Source organism: Atractosteus spatula, chromosome 11 (assembly GCF_055471065.1).
Source record: "Atractosteus spatula isolate fAtrSpa1 chromosome 11, fAtrSpa1.hap1, whole genome shotgun sequence".
NCBI lineage: Eukaryota > Metazoa > Chordata > Actinopteri > Semionotiformes > Lepisosteidae > Atractosteus > Atractosteus spatula.
This window is the reverse complement of record NC_142716.1, coordinates 7936721-7951490: the sequence shown is the minus strand read 5'-3', so window position 1 is coordinate 7951490 and position 14770 is coordinate 7936721. Positions and strand designations below refer to the sequence as shown.

At 41.4% G+C, this 14770-nt stretch overlaps 2 protein-coding genes across 7 annotated transcripts in view; one reads left to right on the top strand and one right to left on the bottom strand.

Moving 5' to 3' along the window:
- Positions 1-2361, bottom strand: part of swt1 (SWT1 RNA endoribonuclease homolog) — a 30643-nt gene extending 28282 nt beyond the window's left edge. The window contains exons 1-4 of one of the 6 annotated variants that reach the window (XM_088927172.1): positions 2317-2361; positions 1469-1575; positions 596-680; positions 357-424 (exon numbers count right to left, since the gene is read on the bottom strand). In XM_088927172.1, coding sequence (XP_088783298.1) covers positions 357-424; positions 596-676 — 149 coding nt within the window. In that variant the 5' untranslated portion in view covers positions 677-680; positions 1469-1575; positions 2317-2361. Of the gene's footprint in view, positions 1-356; positions 425-595; positions 681-1468; positions 1748-1787; positions 1827-1979; positions 2025-2316 lie in introns of those variants that run through there. The other 5 variants (XM_088927167.1, XM_088927169.1, XM_088927168.1 and 2 more) reach the window with 5 other exon arrangements.
- A 60-nt stretch (positions 2362-2421) lies between these two features.
- On the top strand, positions 2422-14479 carry trmt1l (tRNA methyltransferase 1-like). The gene is made up of 16 exons (XM_088928418.1): positions 2422-2487; positions 3613-3786; positions 4291-4353; positions 4525-4638; positions 4994-5058; positions 5570-5726; positions 6375-6495; positions 7158-7237; positions 8496-8745; positions 10228-10440; positions 10716-10906; positions 11836-11914; positions 12049-12215; positions 12315-12368; positions 12694-12820; positions 13302-14479. Exons 1-16 carry the CDS (start codon positions 2427-2429, stop codon positions 13501-13503), a joined length of 2118 nt encoding a protein of 705 aa, XP_088784544.1. The 5' UTR covers positions 2422-2426; the 3' UTR covers positions 13504-14479.
- Positions 14480-14770: the final 291 nt, after the last annotated feature.

The following is a 14770-nucleotide window of genomic DNA, read 5'->3' as shown; positions in this document are numbered from 1 at the left end:
TGTGAGGAGATAAGAGGAATGATATCTTGATTAAATGACAAACTTTAGCATAAAACAGCACAAAGGATTTTATTTTTGGCAAAACTGCACCATAATGACATGTGCCTATGTATGTATTCACCACACAAGACTGCTAGAACAGCAGTAAACCATTTTAAAATAAAAAAAACTAAAAATATATATTTTAATAAAATCAGTTGTCCATGAAACAATGCAGAAGCACAGAAAACAATGTTAAAAACCAAGAAACCATTTTCCATAGAATACTATTCTTTAAAAGATATCTATAAACTTAGCATATAAGATCAATTTATTGGATTTCCAGGTTGTACTCAAATAGCATTATAAATGCTTACCTCACGTCATGTATATCACAGGTCTTGGAGATCTTTCTTTTTTTAGTATATTCTTCTTTGCATGACGTCTGCAAAATTGTAAATAAAATTTACTTTTGTTAGAGAGTCAAAGCTGAGAAAGAATCCCACTATGGTTTTTCAGTTTCTTTTAACCTAGTGTCCCCAGGTAAACACAATAAACAATTTTACAATAGCTTTTCACGCCAATCTGCTGACACCTGACCAACAAATCTCCTCACCTCATCATCGGAGGACGAAGAAGACTTCTTTCTTCTTTTCTCCTTTTTCTGCTTCTTCTTCTTCGACTTCTTCTTTGGCATTTTCCTGCACAACATGCACATGCAATGAGATGCAATCTTTGCTTACTCACTACTGTATATCACCCACACGCTACTCCACAAATGCTTTGCAGAACAATGCTGTGGCCAATATTTCCTTGACATTAGTATCCTTGCAGTATAGCTTTATTCCCCTTTGCTTGCACTCCATAGATCTGTAACTCAAAACAGGGTGTCTTGTAAGCAGATCCTTTGCAACTCTTAAGTTATGCTACAGTAAAATACTAATATATACATATTAATTAATAGTCATTCTTAGACATCCATCCATTTTCTAAATGCTCCTTTCAATTCAGAGTTGTGGGGCAAATAAGATGCAAGGCAGAGTACACCTTGGGCAGGACGCCAGTCCATCGCACAGCAAACACAGATTCACTCACACCTAGGGACCCAACTAAACCCAAGTAAACACAGGGAGAACACATTGCACAAACACAACAATACCACCCCAGGAATTGTACCCAGGGCCCCAGTTCTGCGAGACAGCAATGCTAACCAGTACATAACCGTGCCACCCATTCTTACACATTAATACATCTATTTAACTTTCTGCATTTAGAACAGTTGCTAACATTTTATTTAAAACTAATCTTTTATATATTTAACAGTAATTGATTTGACCCCAGCTGACGGGTGACAACACTGACAAGAACAAAAAGTGCTTTAAAATCATTTCTTCTATGCTTGGGCATGTGTTGCATCGGGATCAGAAATTACATATACAGTAGTTCATTCTTAACCCTTATTTTCAAAATATGCATGCAAATTACTTACTGTGATTACACACACATCATTAGAGACCTCTTAGAGAAATCCGACTGATTTCCGTAACTTATGATGGAGACATGGGTGAATACAGAGATTTATCAGGTGCCTGCAAACTGCGAATAGTTTTAAGTGAAACAGAATAAAACGTCTGAGTAACCTGAAACAGCGAAAATACAGAAAAAAAGTAAATATCGCATTGAGTTACTGCTCAAGCAAAAAAAAACAGCGTCATCTACCTTCCAACAACCTTAAGAAAATATTAAATCTACTGAACATACAGTATGTGCTTCTCGAAATCTAATGTCAGGTTTATAGTATGTTTTACCTTGTAACGCTAAACTACTTTTTCAGTCTAAGCACCAGTATATCCCACACGTCTTTGTATTTGGAACGGTGTACATTTACCTTACTTCACTATACAGTATAAAGTTTATACTATTTAAAAAGAAAGATATAATGTTATCACATAACAAGTGCAAAACCTTTCATTTCTGTTAACATTTCATTCGAGACTTACTGAAACCAACCCGACTGCAATACCAAACTTCCGTTTACACACCGGGGAGAGCGTAGTACTGCAATGGCTTATGGGAAATGTAGTTTTTTGTTTGTGTATATATTTGTGTAACGGAACAGAAAATAGAAATTACGACTGAAATTTGAGGTTTACAGGTATAATACAAAACAGAAACATCTGAATTACAGAAATTTCAGACATCTAAGTGTGGTAAAATAAGAACAGTATGTAACACAACTTTAATGTAAAACTAAGGGACATTTCGCTGTTTACATTTTACTCTTGTATTTTAAGCAATTTAATATTGTTTTATAATAATAATAATTATTAATAATACCCTTCTTCTAAATAGTAAAAGTAGACTGGATGACCACAAGCCTGTCCAGGATATCAACGCAGAAACGGTACAGAATAAAACTCGTACGCTGTTTACGTTACTTTAGTAAAATGGCGGAAAAGAAGGAAGGAGACAATTCGCAACAACACCAGGAGGACGTTCCTAAAAAGGGTAAGAAAACACAACTTTATAAAAATATGTAATACTTAGTAAAAGATATCTGATGTAATTTAAGATTCTCCTTTGATTCTGCATGTGACCCAGAAGTGTTTCTATTTTTGTTCGACTTTTTTTATTAGCCAAAATAATAGAGGGCCTCATCACGGAGCTCCGCCACAGGACCCACTAATAAATAAACGAAATTTCGAGGATTCTAGTCGCGGTCTAAAATATATTTGTGATAACCATGAAGTGTATAATATTTACAATTTAATCTAGTTTATTTAATGTTATTTTTACTTTTAAAAAAGTAGTCGTGATAGATCAGCTTCAATCATGGTCTAGACACGGAGCTCTGCAACAGGACCGTATTGTTGTGGTATTATGCTAACAGTACACTCTAAAATATTGACTCACCCTTTAAAAAGATTACCTCTGCTCCCCACCAAATATTTATCTTTATTTTCCGCTGAGTAGATTTGGGTAAAAGAACATTTAATTTAAAACATTTGATGTGTTTATAGTACTCTAGCGTTGGCTTATAATAAGTAAAAGTTGTTTCTTTGGCAGTTTTTCACAGTCATTAAATTACTGCTACTCTTAGCCTTCCTATTTCTTAATGTTTTTGGTTGTTAGTTGTAGTAATTCTGACACGAACCCAAGTATATTTATCCTCTTACACTTGCGTCCGGCTTTGCCTGCGTATCGTTATTACCCTGCACTGCGTTGTGGGAGGGGCCTACCAACACCCTCCTCTGCAACTTCACGCTCTTTGTGCTACACTATAGAAGACCATTTCTAAACAAAATACTACAACCTTCTTTCCTGAAAAAAAAACCAAACCCAGACATATTTTAGTATGTTACCTATAAAGTACTCCAAAATCTGCACATTTGTATACAGTACAGAACAGAGATTCCACAGTCCCTGGAGTACTTGAAAATCCAGCTTTGGCCTTTGTCCTTGAAAAATGTATTGCCTCAAAGTCTGCATGCCAGATACATAAAATAGCAAAACAGAGGCACAGGAGGCACTAAAAAGTCTGTTACAGCCTCTTTCTGATAAACAGGTAGATGTGCCGTGCGACAATAAAACTTAGTGAAGTTTTAGAACGGAATACTTTTTTTTTATGTGCAGAGGATTCAAGAGACTGCAAAACGAAGGTAGATGATGGCAAATCCAAGGAGTTAAAGCACGAACACAAAGACAATGCAGCAGAGGCCGTATGTGAGGTGGAAACAAGCAACAGCAATGTCCGAACTGAGCCAAGCCTAGACAATGGGAAGACTTCCACGCTGCCCACTTCCACAGGTGAACATTATTACCTGTTTTGCTTTCCTAGCAGGTGTTCTGTCCTACACTGGATCGGTAACCGATGACAAAACCATCCTATTTCTATTATTGATTTATTTTCTGGTAAATATAATGTCAACACAGTGGCACAGTGATCAGCATTGCTGCCTTGCAGCGCTGGGACCCTGGGTTCAATTCTGGACCTGGGTTGCTGTCTGTGTGGAGTTTGCATGTTCTCTCTCTCTGTTCCCATAGGGTTTTTTTCCCAGGTGGTCCGGTTTCCCCTTACAATCTCAAAACATACTGGTAGGTTAATTAGCTTATGGGAATACTGGCCACAAAGTGTGTGTGCGTGTATTCACCCTGCAATGGACTGGTGTCCTGCCCAGGGTATACCCTGCCTTGTGTCTGTTGTTTGGTGGGATTGGCCCCACCCAACCCCGAATTGGAAGACTTTGTTAGAAAATGGATATTGAATTTAAGCAAAGGGAGACAAAACAATCTTTTGATTATTTGTTTCAGAGAAGCATATTTCCATTCAGACTCAGTTCGAAGGCCTGGAGAAGCTGGTAGACCTAAATGGAGGTAAGTCATACAGCACCTGTCCCTGATTAGATTCAGTCTTGACTTCTGTTCCATCTTTTTTGAAAATATGTGATATCCACATAGGATCACCTAATGCCATACAATTAAGATATAGGCCTTCATAGGTATATATAAAACATAGGGGAGTAAATAGTTTTTTCTATCTTACAGCTGGTAGAAAAGCATGCCCACTGTGCCCTGAAGAGAAATTTAAAGCCTGCTACAGTCACAAACTGCGTCGACATTTACAGAATCTGCACTGGAAAGTTTATGCAGAGTTTGAAGGTAAGGCTTTTCATGCTCTTAACCTTTTAAAGTTGGTATCCAAAATAGTCTGACTTGAGAGGAAGCCAGCTCTATACATAAAGGATGGACTTTATGTCTCTGTTCCAAGTTTGAACAGCGCATAGGTTTCTGGTTATGTGTAACACTGGATTTCTGTTTGTTGTGTTTGATGAAATATCTCAAATTAAGAGTGTATTTATATCTTAAAAGAATAAAAAGAAATAAAAGAAATATTTTACACAGAAACTTTTTTCTCCTGAATGCAGATGGGTGTTTTTATGTTCTATACTTTTGTTATTAACGTTGTGACTGAATAAACAGTGACTGTATTGGCTTTCTTCTTGTCCTCATGCAGGACACCGAATGTGTATCTGCCATCTTCCTTGCCGACAGCTCAAGCCAGGCCTCAGCGGAGATCAGGTGTGGTCTTGTCCCAACAGATGTTTTCTTTTCAAACATTGTTCTTACTGTGTTTAAGTTAAGCACACCGTCTGTGCTGTTATTGTAGTGTTCCTGATGTAGACAATACAGCAGACCAGCTTCTTCTACTGATTGAGGCCGAGATACTGAGATAGTGACCAACCAAGATAATTCCTTACACTTATTTAACGCTTTTCTGGACACTCCACTCAAAGCGCTTTAGAGGTAATGGGGACTCCCCTCCACCACAACCAATGTGCAGCCCCACCTGGATGATGCCATAGTGTGCCAGTACGCTCCCCACACACCAGCTCTCAGAGGGGAGGAGAACGGAGTGATGAAGCCAACTGAAAAACAATAGAAACAGACTTCTTCTATTGCCAGTTTTTACACTGCTGACCATTTAACAACTTCTTTTTTTTTACATGGCAATGTAACCTAACCAAAGATCTGTCTGGGTGCTGGTGTTGCAGTGAAGTCTAAGCTTATGGGATGACTTCTTTCTCCTCAGCTGTCAAGCCGCCTGGTAGCTCATTACCACTGTGTCGTGTGCTCAGTTACCATCGCCCGCAAGACCGACATGATTAGCCACCTCAAACGCCACGTCAACAAAGGGGAGACCGAAGCGAGTTACACAGGAGCCACCGATGTCCCTTTTGAAATTGAAGGCAGGGGCGTTTTTTATCATGATTTGAAATACAACACGATCTCAAGCACTGACACTGCTCGACATGATCTCCCCTTTCAGAAAGGAAGGCCTGTTTAATTCCTCTGGCCATTTTCCTTTAGGATTGTGTCGTTTGTTTTTTATTAGCTGAATTCCACATGAGCTTGCGAGAGTTTTTTTTGTGGCGGTACATCCGGCTGGAATTACATTTGTGATGGGATAGACGACAGAGAGCCCACGAAGCTGGTTGAAACAATTACAGAATGAAAACTGATATACAGAGCAATGAAATTTTGGGTCCCTGTAAATGGGATGATCCTTCCCAGACATGGGCCCACATTTCTGTCCATCATGGCCTGTATGCACCGCTGGACGTGGTCTTCAGCTGCTTGAGCTCACTAGTGTATAACATCATCATTCCTGGGAATGTGGTCTTCCTGTGTGCATACCAAATTTCTTTGCACCTTTTAGGCCCATTAATTATATTGGCACTCTGTACTAGTCTTAGTTAGAATAGGGTTATATCCCTGTATTTGGTTTGCTGGACTCTGAACAGGTCTAAAGACGAGCTCCTTGGATACTATTGATCATTGCTGCACGTCAATTCTTTTTTATTTCCTTAATCTGTGTGTTTTTTTTTCTTTTCTAGCTCCTGCTGGGCAGGCCTATGAAATAATGAAGGAGCTGGGCACTAATGTCCAGCTCCTTCCCAACCACAACACTCCACAGAAGAGTGACACCTACTTTAACCGCAAAATGAAAATTAATAGGTAAGAGAACACAGACCCTTCCGTTTCCTGCAGAAGCCCCACATCGTCTGGCGTTTTGTCACGCAACATTCACTCATAGTGGACAGAGATTACAAGAAAGATTTTCCCTGAGATACAGCCTGTACAAATCTGCAGTCTTATCGCTTTCTATGAGGCAATAGTGGCAATTTCCTAGAATTGTCATTTACTGTATCATTTTTTATATACTCTAATAGAGGGGCCTCCAATCCCGGTCATTCAGAGTCCTAGTCCAGCAGTTTTATAGGTAGCCTTTATTTCACTAATTTCTAAAGGTCTAGAACAATTCAAATATGATCAGATAAACAGGCAGTATGTTAAATTAAGTAATTAAGAGATCATTTGCAACAAAAATCTGAATATTCTTCAGCCCTCAAGGACCAGTGTCCCTCTCCTTCATTCAGATCATTACTTGATTCAAAACATTACCAAGCCCATTTGCTTCATCGATCAATTGGCTTAACAAGTGTTCCCGTTCTTTAAATCAAAGGCCAGTTAGGGTGACCTAAGAATAACTGGATCAGAGATCTCCATGGCCTGGCTTGGAGACCATTGCTGGAATTTCTGCGATTTTCAATTTGTGCACGTGACACATTTCCGCAAGAATCAAGTGACGCGGGATGCCCGCCTGTTTCTTGTTGCAGGCAACTGGTGTTCTGCTCGTTGGCGGTGCTCGGAGAGGAGCGCAGCCCACTGGAGTGCCTGGATGCTTTTGGAGCCACAGGTGAGGACTCTTTGCTTTAAATGCTGTGGAAACCAATGGGGCTCGTCGAGCAGGAAATTGAGCATGCAGATTGAATAGACGCATTTCAATTCAGAGCAGACTTCGTTCCTCATACAAATGAAAGTCAGGGGCCAAGATTAATAGTGTCTTTGCTGCGTGTGGCATCTTAAGCATTCCATACGAGAGGAAGTATCCCTAAAGGGATTCGGCAGTAGCAAATTTACACAATTCCAAAGACCAGCAGGAAAGTCAATCTGATTGTAATGTTGTCCAAATCTTGACATTGAATACGTTTAGTCTCCTGTTGGGATGCACACTGTGGGTTACTAGTTCAGAGCAGGGGTCTCGTGTCCTTATCCTGTTGAGCTCCAGTCCATCAGGTTTTGTATTTACCTATTAAAAACTTCAAACGGTTTAACTGCAGTCGGTTAGCCAGGAGATTTGTTAGACTACTTTAGAGATCACTGAGAGCAAATGTCTTAAAAACCTTGAGTCCTCAAGGACTGGAATTTAATTGAGCATATCTCATGTTTAATGGATCAATAGCTTACAACTTTACCCAATCTTTAGAAATCGATGATTTAGGGTGACCTGACCTGTAAGTCCATATGGACAGGGCCTCTGCAGGACAAAACCTGCTGACCCCTGCCATTGAACATGTTGAAAAATAATGTTTTTTTCCTTTATATATTGTAATGTTAACCAGGAATAAACTGTAAACTGCCTCATATTGATATAGATGCCAAAACTCAAGAGTGGTCTGACTCCATAGGCTGAACAACTTTCAAAATTCAAGGTTATTTCCACAGGAGAGACTGAAAACAATTTCAGGAAAAATGCCCCATTGTCAAAGACTTGTGCCGAGTATGCAAATGTCCCATTTCATGATATGTGCAGTTTTTAAATACACTGTTCAGATAAACGAAACATTTCTGAGCGGGTTAATCACTGATTATATTGCCAACATGAATGGGTACTGTATTCAAAACCTGATACGCTGCACATTTCTCATGGCTGATTGGTGAGGAGACAAATCTGCCACTCTCCTTGTGAAAACGGCATCGAAATGGCTGGGCCTACGGCTTACGCTAAAGATTTCCCGATTGGCTTTGTGAAGTGAAGAACGGATGTTAATTTGCCCTGGAGAAGGGTATTGTCTGTCTGCACCCCGAGGCCTGTGTTTATCTGTACAGTTTAATTAGGCCAGGCCCGCCGGCGTGAGCGCATACTGACCCCGCACGTCTTCCTCGGTGCGCAGGAATCATGGGATTGCAGTGGGCGAAGCACCTGCGCAGCGCCGTGAAGGTCACCATCAACGACATCAACGAGGCCTGCGTGAAGATGATCAGGGAGAACTGCCACCTCAACCACATGAGGGTGGAGGGGAGCCGCGGCCCGAGGCACACCGACGCAGAGGGGCAGGAGCCAGAGGAAGATCCCATCGCCACCGTTGAGGTCACCAAAATGGATGCCAGTGTCATCATGCATCTGCGCCCTTTCGATTACATGTGAGTTGCAGCAGGATCACGGGTTAGGAGTTCAGAAACTGAAATGCTGTATACATAATATTGATATTGTTAAGTAATAATAATAATTAATAATTGCTTACACTTATATAGCGCTTTTCTGGACACTCCACTCAAAGTGCTTTACAGGTAATGGGGACTCCCCTCCACCACCACCAATGTGCAGCATCCACCTGGATCGTATAGGTAGTTTAAGTGGGTCAAAAGGCCCTTTTATCTGCTTGATTTGTTTTTTACATGTAGGGTGGAGGACAAACTGTGGTGCGCCAGTAGGTGGCGGTGTGTATCAGCAATGGTAATTAAACAACTTCTCATTGGGGTTCTGCATCAATGTGGCCAGAACTCCATGCTGTTTCTGGGCATGTTGACTCTCATCCGCCAACCGTTGGACTATTCTTTTAAAAACAATGGTCATAAACCTGCATTTGGTTAACCCATTAAATCTGAGGAGATCATAGATATAAAGATATAAGCCAGTTTATGTAACTTACAGTATTAAAAACAATCTTTTACAGTTTGTACTTTGCCTTGTGTAATTAATTTGTAGACTCTTGGTTCATTAAATTAAATTCAGTGACATTGGATTTTGCAGGTTAATCAGGTTTTTTACTATTATTTTTAAAAGACAAATCCAACAGTTGATGAGAGCCCTCCTTTCACAAAAACAATGTGGAGTCATGGCCACATTGAGACAGCACCCCCACTTGTGAAAGTGTGTATTACCATTGCTAATACACAGTGCCACCTAGTGGCACACCAGAGTACATACACCTATGCGTGTGACATGTAATAATGATAATAATAATAATTGCTTACACTTATATAGAGCTTTTCTGGACACTCCACTCAAAGCGTTTTACAGGTAATGGGGACTCCCCTCCACCACCACCAATGTGCAGCATCCACCTGTAAATGTAGTAAATGTAGGATTTTTAAGTACAGGGCAGTTTATTTGTTGTATACACAAGTGCAATAAAATGCTTATTTGCATGTATGCACCAATACAAAGACATTAAAGGAATCACCGAAAACATAAATACAGGACAGCTGCAGCAACAAGAAGTTAAATAACATATAGCTTATAAAAGAGTCAGACAAGCAGTGTGAGGAAAAAAAAAACATCAGTGTGAGCCAGTGGTAGGGGTAGAGTTCAGTAATCTGACAGCTTGTGGGAAGAAACTGTCTCTGAGTCTGGAAATTTGTGCCTTTATGCTCCAATAACGCTTACCAGAGGGAAGGGAGAGAAAAGTTAGATGATTTTTCAGGGTGTCATCAACTTAAAGAGTTGAGTACAAACCCTTGGACCGGGAAATTCTGGAAAGTCTGACAGAAGAAAGTATTATATTCTAGTAACTAAAAGGTGTAGTTCTGAAATCTGAACGGCTGTTGATATTTCAACTAAAAACACGTATTCAGTGTCCAAAATTCCTTTTAATGGCACGAAGTGTCGGCTGGTGCTTTCAGCCACCTGGATCCCTTCGGTACAGCCGTCAATTACTTGGATGCGGCCTTCAGGAATGTTCGGAACCTGGGGATTGTGTCGGTGACGTCCACCGACACTGGCTCTCTCTACTCCAAGTCTCTGAATGTGACGCTGAGGCACTACGGCTGTCAGATGGTCCGGACAGAGTACTACAAGGAGCTGGCTGCAAGAATGGTGGTGGCCACTGTGGCAAGGTAGGGCAGCATATACAGGAGGCTTGACAGCACCACCGTATCGCACCAAGGGACAAAACACTCGTTGCCTGTAATGGGGAAGCTGAGTGCTAGGAAAGCTTTCGTTCGAAATCCCTACGCCTGTGAATCTTTACAATTCAAATGCTCCGATTTAAATGGGGGAGAGTGTTTGGTTTGGGGAGCGTGGGGTTTGGCCAAAGAAGACGCGACATCAGCAGAGCGCGTGTGCGTGTGTGTGCATGTGCGTGTCCTGACCAGGATTTGCCCCCTTTCAGGGCAGCGGCACGCTGTAATAAGGGCATCGAGGTGCTGCTGGCTGTGGCACTGGAGCACTTTGTCCTGGTGGTGGTGCGGGTGCTGAGAGGCCCCTCCCAGGCCGACGAATCGGTCAAGAAAATCCGCCAGCTCATCCACTGCCAGTGGTGTGAGGAGAGGGTTTTCCTGAAGGCAGGCAGCATGGTGGAGGGTATGTGCTTCGTTCCCGCGTTTTGCATGATGGAAAAGGAAGAGCTTTAATGAAAAGGATTAGCTTTAGAAATTTGCATTGGCATCCAGCCGTTTTTCCTCTCGGACGATGGAGGTACCCTGTATTCTTATCCTTTCAGTGCATTTTAATATTTTGCACACATCTCCACGCCTGCTTCCTAACCATTGCAATTTACAAATGCAACAGAGTAAATGAAGAAGTACAGACTGATACCCATTTTACAGGTTTAGAAATGGAAGTCTGGGTGAAGGGTAAACCTGTTAATCAAGTCACTGAGGTATGAATACAGAACGTGGGCGTTTTTATCCAGGCGTTCCCTGTGCAGACACCTCGTCAGCCCTACTCCTACCACTGCCAAGGAGCTGAGATGTCAGTCCTCTTGCTCATCATGTAGAGGAGCTCTGACTGCTACGTTCAAGCAGCACGGCTGAACCCACCTCAAGTGGGTTCAAGCTAAACCTGTCTGTCTGGACTTTTCACTCCTCTGTGCTACAGACCTTATTTGTTAAATAGGAAGAATACATATCGCCTTCATCAGATTGTCAGTCTGTTTTCAAGGTAGCAAAAGCACCTGGAATGAGGGAGCTCTTATACAACATGACTTATTTCTTGCACAGGAATGATCTGTCAACTGCTCTAAGTTTTGGCCTTCTACAGACATTTTTTGTAGTTCAAATAAAATGTGTTGGGATGCTGAAGCCTGTAGCATCTAACTATAAAATGATAAATTCGTTAGTTCTATAATTTTGTTATAATTTAAACAATTTATAAAATGAAGGTCTATGATATGCACAAATGGTAAGCTTTTGATGGATTGACTGTGAACATTACTATTACTATTAACAGTACTATTTATTATTCAAGTTCTCTTTGAGTTACTGTTTCTACCTCTCTGTTTTTCTCTCCAGAAAACCTCTACAGACAGCTGCCATGCAATTGCCATGAGAGTATGCCAGGCAAGACAGCTGTGGAGCTGGGGCCGCTCTGGTATGTGAGGCTTGCGTTGCAGTGGACGTCCTGTGTCCCTCTGAGGCCATCAGCAGTGCTTGAAAGCTTAGCCTGTGCGTCCGCTCCTGTGGGACTTCTTCTTCATCTTCTTCCTCGCCTTGTCCTCTTTCCAGGGCTGGATCTCTGTTCAACACTGGGTTTCTGAGACGGATGCTGTATGAAGCCAGTCAGCATGGCATGAACGACATCCTGCCGCTCGTGAAGACGCTGATCTGCGAGTCGGAATGCACGACGCTCAAACAGTTCTCCGTGCATAGCCCTACATCGCACGTCAGCCAAGGTACTCCAGAGTCGAGACCCGACTACCATGTCCTCCTGCTAACCGACAGCTCCACGTGTGCAGCTCTCTGATTACTTTGTTTTGTATTTCTTTCCTCAGAAGAATGCGGCGTACTGATTAAAACCTCTCAGAGAGTGGAAGACGCTTCCAGCAGTAAGCAGTCCGTGGCAGAAGGTCCTGAACGGTTGCACTATTGTGCTACCGAGAAGTAACTGCCCATGCATGAGGAACAGCGAGGGTTTTATTGCACTAATGGAAACAAATCCCACACTCGTGTGGCCGACGGACAAAACTTTCAACAGAACGTTTAACCCCATACTAATCTATTTAACTCCTTAGTGGAATTGTTATGTTGACTGCATGCCTTTAAGAAAAAACAAGAGCTGGAACGTTAGGCTCCATGGTTATACAGTGTTGACTAGCGCCTTCACCAAGCAGAAAACCTTCTCCCGTGTGAAGAGTCTCTGTTTGTCTGCAGGCAAGAGGAAAAGCAGTGAAGAAGCAGGAAATGTGCTGAAGAGGCAGAAATCTGAGGCGCCATTAGAACACCCTCCTTTCTACTACAGCATCCACCGCCACAGCATTAGAGGCATGAACATGCCCAAGTAAGGGGATCTCATTGATTGACCACATCTCCTCCATACCATACAAAACACACGCTCAGTCTACTGCCGCATACAAAATGGAACCGTCCATTGAAAAGTGCATTTGGGTATATTTGGGTAATATGGCTTCATATTCTGTCATCACCTACAAATCTCTTCCTCCCATGAAAGGGGCTGGAAGATATTGCCCGAGAATTAGATCTGTCACTTTCTTGAACATACCAGATCGCATCAGGCTGAGAAGTGGATGAAAAACTATCGGGATACCATTATTAGGGAAATTACTGTGCCATCAAAAATGTGGTATGACACCATTGTCAGTCTGTACCCAAATTCCAGCCTTACAGACACTCTGCTTAGAATAGTGTGGAGTCGTCATGTTGCTATTCTGCAAAGGATTCTAAAAATTTCACTTTAATTCAGTGTACCATGTTTTTCTTCGTAGTTTATTCACTCTCTCGCTTTCTCTCCTTCTCACCAGGTTAAATAAGTTCCTACAGTATCTCACAGAAGCAGGATTCAGGGTCAGCCGAACCCATTTTGACCCGACAGGAGTCCGCACAGATGCCACCCTTGCCCAGTTTAAGTCTGTCCTCAGCAAGTACAGTGTGCCCACCTACACCACGACACAGACAGGCAGCCATGCTGTCGGCGCCGACGAAGTCAGTCGCAAGACGGAGTGAAGGACTGCCCGAAATGATTAGGTTCTCCCTACACTAAAACAGTATGCGAGGCAATTAGCGAGACTGACATACATGTTGTGACCACATGAAACAAAGATCAATACGTACACATAGGCAGACAACAAGACTGTGCTGCACACAGTTAAAGCAGTATACCTAGAAAAACAGGATTCATTATTCATCTATTTTTACATCAAGAGTATTCAGTCAGCATCTGGGCTTCTCATGGGTCAATTTTGAGACTGTTCAAGAGGGCCCCCTGCGCCTACAAACATAGCAATACAAAGTCAGTATCATTACAGGGGCTAAGATGAACTGCAGTTCGCTTATTAACATTTTGTAATGGAATAGTAAGTTGATCTTGAGGATCCGTCAAGGGGATTGCTTTAAAATTTTTAAAAAAGTTGAAAGCCCATATTTTAAGTGATGCGTGTACTCTGTGTTTTTATTTTTGTTACTTTATATGTATCCCTTCACGCTCTGCATTCTGTATTTTGCTCCATTCTGACTAAAACTGCCAGGAAACAAAGGACAGTAATAATGTGGATATGTAGACCGTGTTTTATTGTACACCCTGTGGGCAAAAAGCAGTGGTGTTGCTACTGTAGGTGTGTAATAAAACAGTAATAAGAGATGGAACAGTCATACAAGAAATACAGATGATTGAATGTTTGCATTTCAGTTGGAGGCAGTGTTTGGTTTGTCAAGCTAATCACAGACATGCTGTGTGACCACAGTTCCACAATTTCATTTCAGCTGTATATTTGTTTTTAGTGGGGTGGGGGTTTATCTGAGATTGTAACCTAGAAATGTCTGTAAAGAAATGTGCAGCGCTAAGATGTATATAATGCTAATAAAATCATCTTGTATGTTTTTGTTTAGATAATGAAATCGTTGAATATCTGTGTGTGCATAATTTGAAAGTAATAAAACTAAGGGGATTTGGGAAATGCCTCCTAATAAAAACACAAAATCGGACTTTTCAGCCTCAAAGTACTTCTGTCTACAATTATGGTAATATACACTTCACATACACTTCCTGTTTGCAGGCCTGTTTGACACATTGGTTTTCACCAAAGTGATTGCTGAGGGAGATATTGAACATACTGGGAGGTTTTTAGCTGATTTCTAACATGATGGCTGATACTTCTCCCCCCACAAAAGACAATTTTAAAAGCCAAGATCATCATACAACAGACAGAGAAGTGTCCTTTTCCAGGTATTAAACTAATCCAAAATCTTTAGGATCTAATGTCATAGCATTCTA